Genomic DNA, 13,412 nt, shown 5'->3' with positions numbered 1-13,412 from the left:
TTGAGGTGCCTGCGTATTTTCGACCTGATGCCCCTGCGGTGTTCTCTCCATGTTGTTGCAGGGGTCAAGTGGGGCCTTTGCCTATGTGATGTGGCCCTCTGGCCCACGGGCATTGTGGACTGGGCTATATTCCTCCATTTGTATATATGTATATACTGTTTTGATTTTGAAACGCAAATATGTAGATTATTATCTTATTACACTCACTTTAATCAATTCCTTTTGTCCTTGCATTATTCCTGAGGGGTACGGGGTGAATATGTAATGTTACTGCTTCTGCTTGTGTGTCTGGTGTTGGGGGTGGGGGTGTTGTGTGTGTGTGTGTCACTCTCTTTTTCCTCCCTCATCCCTTGTGTGCTAGGTGGCTGTGCTCACCGTGGTAGTCTGCGCCGGCGTTGATGTTCATAGTGAAGAAGAAGATAGACGAGCATGGGTAACACCTGCAACTCGGGCTCCATGGCAGCGTGGTTTTTCCCTGTGTCTCCATGGTTGAGTCCTTTGCCTTCTGTGTACTGTTGCTGCTGTGTTTTTGATGTCGTTGGTACCGCCCCGGAAAAAGTGGCGGATAGGCCTGTTGTAATAGTATGGGCGGTACATTGTCTTTCGCCTGGCTGTTGGCAGTTACTGCCGCGGTGCTTGTTGCTACCGCCTTGGGGGTCGGTGTGTTAAAGTGGCAGTCTGTGTGGGCGGTTTCCGCCACGGTCATAATTCCATTTTTGTTACCGCCGGCCTATTGGCGGTATTACCGCTGCTTTATCACCGACCACCAGGGTTGTAATGAGGGCCTGAGTCTTGGAAGGATTCTTCAAAGTTGTCTTTTCAAGCTTGGTGGTATGGTGTATGCTATAATCATAGACTTGATAGAGCTTATGTTTCCTCGATATCCCTTGCCATTAAAAGAGATATGTTATGGGTACCCATTACAAATTACTTAAACTCTTTGTCTTACGCTTCACATACTCACTTTCCTAGAATTGAGGAGGTCTGTAAACCTCCATGAATTGTCTCTTGGTACAGTTTTATGTATTTTCATATTTTCTTTCTGATTTAATATGTATATATAATGGATATATATTTGTCATGTTTGTTCATCAATACGCAAGCTGGTTTTCTTAAGAGAGAATTTTCTATTGTAACTGAGCTGTTACTATATTATTCACTTAAATTATCAGTTGTATTCAATATATTTGGGTTATTGTATTAACTATTAATAAACTGCTGGGCTTTCTCTAACCTACTAAGAGGCCTCTTGTTCATATACCAGCACACCCCTTATTTTGATCATACTTTGTTCTAGTCTAGCTCTTGGCCTCTATTGTTTAGTATCCTGAGTTATACTTTGAGTAACCTGATAGTACCTTCCCTTGTCTCCTTACTAAGTGTTACCTTTTGGGATCACTCGACCCTGCCTCCGTTCCCTGACCCAAAACAATAGAATGCAACAAAGTAACTGTAGTAGGTCACCACAAAATCACATTGCAATGGTGCAGCACAAATACGCAGCAGAACAAAAAAACAGCAGAACACATCACCACCCCAAAATAATGGCACAAAACAAATATGCACAATCTTTCTTGTTGCACATTACCACCTCGAGAATCCTATTTTGTAATTCAGTGGTAAAAGGTGTTAGGTAAAAGCACTGCCTTAGTCTAACACACAAAAAGCGCCAGTCAAAAATGTTTTGTAATAAGGCCCCAGTCTTGAATTTAAGACAAAGCCTGCATTTTCTCAAATTCGAGGGTCAAATTCAGTTTATATATCATTGGATACATTTATGTTTGACACATTTGCCTCCTAGCTGAAGGTCACATTTTTGTAACCACTGAGAAATAGAATAAGGGAAAAGTTTCCTTGCTTCAGGAATCCAGACGTGAAAATGAACTTCTCAAATGTCTTCAGTACTTTTGAACTGCTATTTATGCACAATTTTCGTTAATGTCTCTCCTACCAAGAGTTATGCTGATGACAATATGGACCTCAGATACATTGTTATTTGTAATAGTTTATTTCTACAAAAATATAACCATTATCAACATTTCATTAATAACGAGGAGTCTTGCTAAGGGGTCTTGACCTGTTGGAAATTCATAATCTGAGTTTAAGTCCCCCTCACTCCCCCCAGCCCCAGTATTAGCCATCATCTATTCATGTTAATTGTTGAACCAGGTCATGTAACCTGCATTAAAACAGTACCCTTGAGCCTTAGCTCTCATGTTTCCATAGATTGATTGATTAGAGAAAAAAACTTACCCTTGGCCTTTTTGGCAAAAATTTGATTATTTGAAATTTGCAGATAATAGCAAACAAGTAGAGGTCAGTGAAAGTTTAACTGAACAGCATTATCCTGTCAGCTCAGAAAAGATCTTCTTTCACTGCTGTTGGAAAATGCATCATTATGTTATTAAATAAAGCCATATCACATTTGACACAGTTACTACTGCCTCTGCTGCATGCCCCAGCCCCTCATAGAAGTCAAACTTCCCTTAACATGCAACTTCCAAACCATGCCATGCCCAACGATCCCACATGTTCTTGACCATACCCCACCTCTGGTGCACACAACTATGGAATATATCCTCCATTGACTCAACAATTTGTGCAATCTACACCCACCTCATAAACTTCATTTTATGGAACCTGTACCCTGTCTGACTACGCAGTTTCAAACCTGTACTGGCTATTCTGCTTTTAAAGCATCTGAACCCTGTTCCGACAATTTGTCCCATAGTTTCCCTCTGTCAATGTTTTTAAAGGTTGTGGCAAAGTTTATAAAGGTGGTGCACAGTAAACAACCCTTTTACAACATTGCTTGCTAACGTTAGCAGATTGTCATACAGCAACCTTTTTAAACGCTGATTAAAAATCACTTTCCTTCGATGTCCACGAGGGTAAAGTATAAAGTTACTACAAAGTGTAGATTTACATGTCTCCACCCCCTCAGTTTAGGCTGTGGTGTCTAAATAAACATAAAATACAGACATAAAGTTACTGCCATATGTTGTGTTCCATGCACATGGCAGAGACCTCTGGAACTGAGGCGTCGACTTCCTATTGGTAAAGTATAGCGAAGCACAGGGAAATATTTAAAAGTTATGAAACTTTTAAAAAGTACATATATTTTATTTTAAATATTATCAATTCATTTTATTTGTTTTAAATATAGAACATGATAAAAATAGTCACAGCAGCTTAAGTTAACTTAATGTTGAATTACATATTTAATTAATTTAAATATATTAAATGAAAGCATTTTTTTTAAAGATGCATTAAAACTATTCACAATTATTCAATATATATTCAAAATATTTTTAAATTAACAAATGTTGTTAAAATAGTATACAATAAAATAATATAAATTCTTTTTTAGCTATACATATACTGTAATGCAGTTGCAAAACATTCACACTTATCTGCCAACTCAAAGTTGGTGGTAACCCATTAGCAACTGGGAACCCTTCCACTTTGAGACTGTTTAGGAAACTTTTTTTAGGAGCAGGCAGTGGCCTCACTTAAAAAAAGTTTAGTTTCATTTCATTTTTTTCTTTTTAAACACATCCTGTTTTTCTTTACTCCCTTCACTGTCAGGCCTTTTCCCTTCCTGTGCCAAGGCTTTTTTGGGCTATTTGTGGTAGTTTGCACTTAGGCCCTCATAACGATGTGTCCACATAAGCTATCCATGCCAAATTTGCACCCTTTTTTCCAACATCCTAGGTATTCTAAAGGTACCCAGAGTGTGTGGGTCCCTCTGAAGGAGACCAAAATATTTGCCAAAATATAGCTAGGATTTGTTTTTTGGGGGAGAAAAATGGGGAAAAAGGTTACTGCAGAAGAAAGAATGAGTTTTTTCCCCTGCAAATAGCATCAACAAACAGTTTGCGGTGCTAAAATCACCATCTTCCCAACTTTTAGGAACAAGCAGACTTGAATCTAAAAACACATTTTTCAACACAATTTTGGAATTTTACTGGGACATATCCCATTTGTACTATTTTTTTTAGCTTACAGCCTCCTTCCAGTTAGTGACAAAAATGGGTATGAAACAAATGGTGTATCCCGGACAGCTAAACATTTCGAAACAGTAGACTACATTCTGAATTCAGCAAGGGGTCATTTGTGTTGATCCTTCAAGGTTTTCTTACAGAAAAAACAGCTGAAATTAAAAAATACTGAAATTGAGTTGGGAAAAACAGCCATTTCTTCAGCAACTTTTTACAGCTATGGCAGATTTTTTTAAAGCAATATACTGTTACGTCTGCTGGACTCTTCTGTTTGCTGGGATATAAAGAACTTGTAGGTTCATCAAAAACCTTAGGTACCCAGAGCCAAAAAATGAGCTGCACCTTGCAATGGGTTTTCATTGTATACTGGGCATACAGCAATCCATTTGGTAAAATATAAAGAGTGAAAAATAGGTATCAAGGAAACCCTATGTATTTCCAAAATGGGCACAAGATAAGGTATTGAGAAGCAGTGGTTATTTGCACATCTCTGAATTCAGGAGCCCCCATACTAGCATGTGAATTACAGGGCATTTCTCAAATATACTTATTTCTTACACACTGTCTTACATTTGGAAGGAAAGAACATAGAGAAAGACAATGGGCAATAACACGTGTCCTTCTATTCTGTGTTCCCCCAAGTCTCCCAATAAAAACTGTACCTTACTTGTGTGGGTAGGCCTAGTGCCCGCGTCAGGAAACGCTCCAAAACGCAACATGGACACATCATATTTTTACATTGAAATCTGATGTGTTTTTTGGAAAGTGCCTAGCTGTGGATTTTGGCCTCCAGCTCAGCCAGCATCTAGGGAAACCTAGCAAACCTATGTATTTCTGAAAACTAGACACCTAGGGGAATCCAGGATGGGGTGACGTATGGGGCTCTCACCTGGTTCTCTTACCCAGAATCTTTTGCAAACCTCAAAATTTGTCTGAAAAAACACCTTTTTCTCATGTTTTGGTGATGGAAAATTCTGGAATCTGAGAGGAGCCACAAACTTCCTTCCACCCAGCATTCCCCCAAGTCCCCGATAAAAATGGTACCTCACTTGTGTGGGTAGGCATAGCGCCCGCAACAGGAAATGCCCCAAAACACAGCATGAACACATAACATTTTTCTAATGAAAACTGACCTGTTTTTTGCAAAGTGACCAGCTGTGGACTTTAGCCTCTAGCTCAGCCGGCAACTAGGGAAATATAGAAAACCTATGCATTTTTAAAACTAGACACCTAGGGGAATCCAAGATGGAGTGCCCTGTGAGGCTCTCACTGAGTTGTGTAGCCCAGAATCCTTTGCAACCCTCAAAATACGGCTAAAAAAACACATTTTCCTCACATTTCGGTGCCACAAAGTTCTGGAATCTGAGGGGAGCCACAAACGTCCTTCCACCTAGTGTTTCCCCACATCTCCTGCTAAAAATGGTACCTAACGTGTGGGTAACCCTAGTGCCAGCGACAGGGAAGGGTCCAAAACACAACATGGACACATCAAATGTATCTATTACAAAACTACCTGTTTTTGCAAGGGGGCACCTGCATTTTTGGTCCTGGGTTCTGCAATCATTTAGGGAAACCTACCAAACCCAGACATTTCTGAAAACTAGACACCTGAGGGAGTCCATGTAGTTGTGACTTGAATGGATCCCCGAGTACTTTCTTACCCAGAATCCGCTGCAAACCTCAGATTTAGCTAAAAAATCATATTTTCCCTTATATTTCTGTGTGGGATAATCACACCGGTGCATATTTCTTACCACCCAGCATTTCCCTCTGTCTCCCAATAAAAATGATACCACATTTGTGTAGGTGGGCCAAGTGCCTGAGAGAGGGAAGGGCCAAAAAAATGTCAAAACTGAGGGGGAACCAAAGCGGGTCCAAAAGGGCAGTTTGAAAAAAAACATTTTTAGGCTGACAAGTGGGGCAGATTTTTTATCGGTATGGATGCGACAATGCTGAGTAGTAGAAATTTGCCTTTGTGGATTCCTGTAGATTCCAGAAGGTTCCATCACAAAAATGTAGGGAAAATGCGTGATTTCAAACAAAGCTGGAGGTTTGCGGGGCATTGTGGGTAAGAAAATGGTGTGGGGTGCATGTGAAGCATAACACCCTGGAATCACCCAGATGTTTAGTTTTCTTATGTGTCTAGGTCTGGCAGATTTTTCTAGGTGGCAGCATCCCAAGTCCAAAAAGTGCAGCCGCTCACCATTCCAAGTGGGACGATATTAGGAGTTAGCCAACCTCTCTTGGCCCAAATGTAAAATCAAAACCCAAAATAATCAAATGCCCTCTTGCTTGCAGTTGGGATGAGATGCTTTAGTTTTCAGGGATGCTGAAAAACTGTTACCCTTTTCACTTGGGGTGGCAGGCATAACTATGCCCATACTGGTTGGCAGCCCATACCCATACCCATCTTTTTTTTATTTTTTGATTCCCTGGCGTCTAGTAGGCTTCCTGCGCGCTCTCCCCCCAGGGAGTAGATAGAGGGTAATTACCCCATCTGCCCACCGGTGGGCAGAATGACTTTGTCCCATTTATGTGGGATGGGGGAATGGCCATACCCCCACCCTCTTTTAAAAAAAAACAAATCGTCCCTGGTTTCTAGTGGGCTTTCTACCCTCCTTGGGGCAGATGGGCCTAACAATAGGGGGGCAGAAATTGTCAACAGTAATGTGCCCCCATGGGAGTGACCCTTGCCCAAGGAGCTGCCCCCACAAACAAAACACACACACACACTGATCCCTGGTGCTCAAGTGGTTTCTGACCCTCTTTGGGGCAGAAGGGCCTAATACAAATAGCTGATCTGCCCCTAAGGGGGGCAGAAATGGGCAATAGTAATGTGCCCCCATGGGAAGTGACCCTTGCCCAAGGGGCTGCCCCCCCAAACAAAACACACACACAACAATCCCTGGTGCCTAGGTGGTTTCTGCCTCCCTTGGGGGCAGATGGACCTAAGTAAAGTATGCCGATCTGCCCCAAAGGGGGGCAGAGACGGTCTAATGTATTATGCTACCCTGGGGAGAGACCCTTGCCTAATGGGCTGATCCCCTTATGTAAAACAAAACAAAAAAATCTCTGGTGTCTGGTAGTTTCGGCCCCCCCCGGGGGCAGATGGGCTTGAAAAAAATAGGCCGATCTGCCCCCAAAGGAGGCAGGAATGGCCTTAAATAATATTTCCCCCCAAGGGAGGGGCCTTTGCCTAAGGGGCCCCTACTCTTCTGTGAAAAAAAAAGATCCCTGGTGCCTATAGGTTTCTGCCCCCCTTGGGGGCAGAGGGGCCTAATTTTAAATAGGCCGATCTGCCCCCAAAGGGGGGCAGAAATGGCCTAAATAAAAATGCCCCCTTAGGGAGCGACCCTTGCCCAAGGAGCCTTTCCCCTCATTTCAGAATTAAAAAATAAACAAAGTCCCTGGTGTCTAGTGGTCATTCCTTTCTTTTCATGCCTCTTTGACCTGCCCCTTCCCCCGCTCTGAGGTGAAACCAATCAGTTTCTCCTCAGACTTCTGATGAGCGGCCTCTGATGAGGTCGGTGCGAGATCACGTGCTGACGTCTTAAGATGCCCCGAGGTGGGGAGTCTGAGGTAGCAGCGGAAGCGATTCCGCTGCCATCTTTGCCCTTGGGGCGTGGGGGGAGCACTAGTGCTCCCCCAGTGGGCCAGGTGCAGGACGTAACAGTTACATCGTGGACACATCAGCGATGCAGCCGAGAACATAACCGTTATGTCCATGGCACCCAAGGGGTTGAGGAAAACAGGCTGCGTTAAAAAAAAGATTGCTTTATTTAAAAGCGATCACAGACATGGTGGTCTGCTGAACCCATAGGCCACAATCCCATTGATGACCACTGTTCCTAGTGGGTCACAAACTGCAAGCTACTTCATTGATGTTCATGAGGTAGGTTTATTTGCGACAAACTAGGAATCGTAAATGAAACTCAAAAGAGTTTCATACATTACAAATAGCAATTTTCTGATTGTGGTTCACAGGAAATCACAATTAGGAAATCGCTACATGTAGCCCTATATGCCTGAAGGAGGTATTGTGATTGTTTTTCAAAATGGAATATCTTAATGGTCTACATCGGTGGGAAATACATGCAAGTCTCTATTTTTATATAATATTCACATCTATATTTAGTAAATTACAGTTTGCAATACCTTCATGACTTCCCAGAAACCTCCCCATGAAATTCTATATATATGGGAAATAAAATGTTAGCATCTTTCAGACATGCAGTACCACTTGATACTCACTGACAATAAGGTAATATATCTGTACTAATGTGCTTGAATTGTATGTGTGATAGAAGGTACAATTTATTTATTTGTATTGGGAATATTATGGACTTTTACATGAAGCTCATACCTTCTTTCTTTACTATTGTGCTTATGTGTTTACTCTCTGTGTCTTTGCCTAACATTTGTCTCCAAAAGCAACAGTTGTGACAATTTGTGTTGTGTTTCTCTCCACAGAATAGGTTAGAAGAACTTGTATCTTCTGACAGGTATAAAAACACAGAGGACTTTGCAGTAATATTGCAACCATTCTTAAAACGGGTGCAGCCACCTAAAGATTCTGTAAGTATCCTATGGTTAAATTTGAATCAGGGAGGTAGAGACGTGTGGAATCACATGTCCACACATGTGAGGAAAATATTCATTTGATGGTAGATAACAACTTTCTCAGCACCACGATCATACACTTCCTCTCATGTGCAAGTGCCACTGACTCACAGAGCATCCATTAAGCAAACAGCAGTGCAAAGGAAATGCCAATGAAAGACGACTTCCCATGGACTTAATCACCCTGCTAACACTACAATCACACTCTGCACTTTCAGAGCACTCCTCCTATACAATATTCAGTCAGAATGAAACTGTTTAACCAGACCCGCTATCAATTTCACGATACTTGAAAAAAACAAGTCAGTTTAAAACAAACATTTGTAATGCAATAGATCTCACATTTGCTTGAGTTACAGCTATTAGCATTGTAAATTCATACCTGGACTTTGTTTGCCACATAAATTGGTACAACTCTACCTCATAATTTCATCCTTTACCTCCATATAACTCCACTGGCCCTGCATATAACTAAAGCACTTCAATTTACCTTCTTCCTCTATCTGCATAAAAAAATGAAAATGCTGCCATTTAGCAACCTAAATTAAAATTGCCATGCTAATTCCAATAGAATTCCACTTTCATTACACCACTATCAGAGTTCCTGGCTGGCTAACACAATTCCCCCCAAAAAAGACACAAAACGGACACAGAGGAGAAATAAACTAGAAGGGTCATCCAACCTTATCAAGAGTGTTCAAACAGTCACAGTGTAATAAGGATGTTAAATTGGCCTGAATTATGGTAATAATTGTAATAAGGTGAGATTATTAAAACATATACCATCATCATATAAACCTTCATCAGAAATAAACCTTTGGCATTAGACTGTGATGGTCAAAACATCCTCTAGGAAGCAATATAACAAAAGTATAATTTGTAAGAAACATAGTCACGTAACCATATTGTTAGCCCCTAGAGAGCATAACCCATGAAAAAAACATGAGAAGTAATGCAGTGTAACCATATACTTAACCCCCAGAGGGCATTTTTAAGGCTAGCAGGCCTACTACAATGATGTTACAAATAAGGCCTTTAAAAAACAAAAGTTCTCCTAGCTGTAAAACAAAACATCTAGCCATGGGAAAGCTTAAAAGACAATGGTGGGAGGGGTTATTATTTTGGGGTCAACACTAACCTAGTGTGGAGACCCAGAGATGAAGTACACAGAAAGAGCACATTGTGGCCCATGTTTTGAAGTTAGTCCCTTTGTCCCAGGACCACCACAGGCTGAGTTATGAGCAAAACTGGTTTGAAAAATGAATGCCCCACAAAGCATTATGGGGCAAGTTTCCGTGCCACGAGTATTTTAATATGTTGATATGATTGTAATGCTTACAACAGCCCCTGGAGGATACTACAATGAAAATAGCATTTGTAAGAAACCTGGTCACGTAGCTATAGTTAGCGCCTAGATGGCATAACCACACAAAATGAAAATAGCAATAAATAATGCAAAATAACCATATATGTAGCCCCAAGAGAACATAGTGCATTACATGTTTTCAGGAGTAGCAGGTGGATAGCAATGATGATTACAGACAAGGCTCTCAAAACACAAGCTATTCCCACCTGTAAAACAAAAATTCCAGCTATGAGAACACTTATAAAGACACTGAATGGTTGGAGGGTTTATTATATTGGAGTCCCCTCTAACCTATTGTGGGGACCCAGAGATGACCTAGACAGAAAGAGCACATTGTGGTGAAACTTTTTTAGGTGGTCCCATTGTCCTAGGACCGCCACAGTCTGAGTTATGAGCAAAAATGGTTGTAAAAGTAATGCCCTGCAAAGCATTATGGGGTGTGTTTTCAGAGAGCAGTGAATATTGTAGTATCAGCTCTCCTGCTGTGCCGGGAGTGCCGCTTTTGTTTTGAGGATTTCTGTTTTATGTAAAGGATTTACCAGTCTCAAGTGTTTTAAGGGGAGATCCTCAAGAAATGACTCTGATTAGGTAACTGTGAACAATGTGACCAACGCTCCAATACTGCTGATCGAGTTCATGCTTCTGTGCCTCTTCGCACTGTGAGCACCATGACCGTCATACAGCATGAAAGGGAGAGACAAAAAGTATACTTTGCCCACGCTGAAGTATCTCAACAATCGTGCAATAATCCATGTAACAGGGTCAGTCTGCAAGGTGTGACAAAAAGCCTCAAGGTGGGGACAAACATAAAGCTTTTACAATGACATCAAGTGATTTTTGAAAGGCAAACCCACCAACGAGTGAAAGTCATGGGTGTGACATGGACATGATTAAAACTCCACAATACTTACAAAAGGTCAAAGCGCTTGCACACTCAACCTAAAAATGTATGGTTCCTTGGTTGCATTGTTACATACCTAATTATCAGCAGTCAGGCTTCATATGATCATAATAAAGCGAAAACTCTGACATGTGGGGAAAGCTTACATCTGTGAAATAGTCAACTATAAAACTGCCCAAACATATATCAGTGTAAAGCTCTTTTTCACAGGCTGTCATGGAGACTCACTGGAAGACAACAGGGGCTTAACTTTTTTTGTTTCTCTTTTCTCTGTAGAATGGTAAAATTGATTACTCATTTTTTGCCCCGGACTGCTTTCACTTTACAATCAAAGGTCATGAAGAACTTGCAAAGGGGCTATGGAACAACATGGTATGTGTCTCATTGGTGTATTTAAGCTACTGTACAAATGTAGAAATTGTTGATCAGTGAAAGATTTGACTTCTAGGTGAACAATGTTTCACTTGTTACAAGGTGAGTGCACGTCCCCAGTGCTTACTTTGAGCGGGTGGGTAGAGGTGGGGCCCACCAGCACTCATTTTTGAGGCTTGACACTTGGGGGCATATTTATACTCTGTTTGCACTGAATTAGCGTAATTTATTTTTTCACTCTAATTCAGTTCAAAACTAACTCCATATTTATACTTTGGCGCTAGACCTGTCTAGCACTAAATTTATGGAGTTAAAGTTATTTTTTGGAAGTGGAAACCTACCTTGCCTTAATGAGATGCAAGGTAGGCGTTCCCATGCATACAATGAATCTATGGCCTTAACTCCATATTTATACTCCCATGCAAAAATGGTGCATGGGAGAGAGGCAGGGTCTAAAATGGTGCAAAGCTTGGTTTGCCCCATTTTTTAACGCCTGGGTCAGGGCTGGCGTTAGGGGACCTGTGAGCCTATTTTAATGGTGGGACACCATGGAATAAGCCCACAGATGCCCTCCCCAGGGACACCCCCACTTACTCCAGAGGGACAGAGGAGGATGGGGGACCCCATCCAAGGTAAGTATAGGTAAGTTCAGGTAAGCATTTTGTTTTATAGTGCCATTGGGGGCCATGAAATAGCCCCCCTACATGGCACTGGGTGCACTGGCCATGCCCAGGGGACCCTGGTCCCCTGTGCTGGACATTGGGGTGTGGTGCCTGTGCTGGACATTGGGGTGTGGTGGGCATGACTCCTGTCTTTTCTAAGACAGGAGTCATGTGGTATGGATGCTTTTGCATCAGAAAATGACTCTAGGCAAGTTAGAGTCATTTGTTTTTTCCTCTAACCTGCCTAATGTCATTTTTTGGTGCAAAACCCCCTTCTTCCATACCGCCAGCCCCACCCGACTGACATCATTTTTTTTGCAGCTAGCCTACCCTTTGTACGGGCTTGCACCATTCCATAAATATGGTGCCCAGCCGGTGCACAGAAATGGTGCAAGCCGGTGCTAAACTTTTTGGTGCAAAACTGAGTCGGTGCAGTTTTGTACGAAAAAGTATAAATCAGGGCCTTGATTTTATGCATCAGACTTTAACCCAGGACAGAACAAGAGAGAAAAAAGCAGCAAAGCGGGCAAGGAGGAAGAGAAGGTTTAAAAAAACAGTGGAAAAGGTAATGCAGGGATGAAAAGGAGCTCATGAGAGTGAGATACAGGGGTAAAAGGTGTATATTGGTGGATGAATGAGGCATGATGTGAAATACATACCAGACAGAAAGGCTTGACACCCGTAACCATGACATTCAGTAGCAGCGGCGGAGAGTTTCTAAGAAACATTAAGCACTGATGGCCCCAATGTTTTCTGTTAGGTGGCGCTCCCAAATGTAAGGTTCTCAAACTCGAATGCTGCTTATTTTTCATGCACATAGTGCCTCTTTCTTCCACCAGCCTACACTTGCTGTCAATTTATTTCCCTCTTTAAGGTTCGTTTTATTCCCCTTCTTTCTCCCGTTGTCACTGCTTTCCTATTGTTCCATTCCTCTTTCTGACCTCTTTACTTCTTTTCTCTTCCTTGCTCTGAGTTAAACTCGGATGATGAAAAATAGGTCCAGGTCCCTAAAATGAGTATTAATGTCAACCACCTGCAAACCATTTACACAAACCAAGCCCAGCAAGCAACAACTAACCTTGTTTCAAAATATCAAAAATGTAAATGTGAAAAATCAGCCACAATAGCACTCAATGATGTTCATAAAACTTTAACTTCATAGGACCTCAGAGTTCTCTGGTTCTTGTTTAAGGTGTTGATAAGTGTTAACATTGAACCATGATTGTTTTAAGTAATACTGATCCCTGATTGCCTTAAGTATATTCTAGAGCAAATTGGATCTATTATTTGACACTCCCACACTTGCTTTTTCGCTTTCAATATACTCCATAAGATTGGTACTGTTCATATAAACGAGGCATGGCACATATATCATTCATATATAAACTTGTTTACAGTGTCCTCTACAGAGGGTTGCAAAGTATAGGCTGCAAGGCAACTACGGTACCTGCTGTGTGTTCCTTTTCATACCATACTCCATACTTCTAAGC

The 13,412-nt window shown here is 41.5% G+C and overlaps 1 protein-coding gene across 1 annotated transcript in view; it reads left to right on the top strand.

The window, feature by feature from the left end:
- The window catches only part of LOC138258619 (phospholipase B1, membrane-associated-like), a 198,627-nt gene that overhangs the window by 182,427 nt on the left and 2,788 nt on the right, over window positions 1-13,412 (top strand). Inside the window, exons 13-14 of the mRNA XM_069205964.1 lie at window positions 8,472-8,576; window positions 11,165-11,260. Coding sequence (XP_069062065.1) covers window positions 8,472-8,576; window positions 11,165-11,260 — 201 coding nt within the window. The remainder of the gene's footprint in view (window positions 1-8,471; window positions 8,577-11,164; window positions 11,261-13,412) is intronic.

Source organism: Pleurodeles waltl, chromosome 9, assembly GCF_031143425.1.
Source record: "Pleurodeles waltl isolate 20211129_DDA chromosome 9, aPleWal1.hap1.20221129, whole genome shotgun sequence".
NCBI classification, from domain to species: domain Eukaryota; kingdom Metazoa; phylum Chordata; class Amphibia; order Caudata; family Salamandridae; genus Pleurodeles; species Pleurodeles waltl.
The sequence above is the reverse complement of the archived record's forward strand: the minus strand, read 5'-3'. Positions and strand labels throughout refer to the sequence as shown.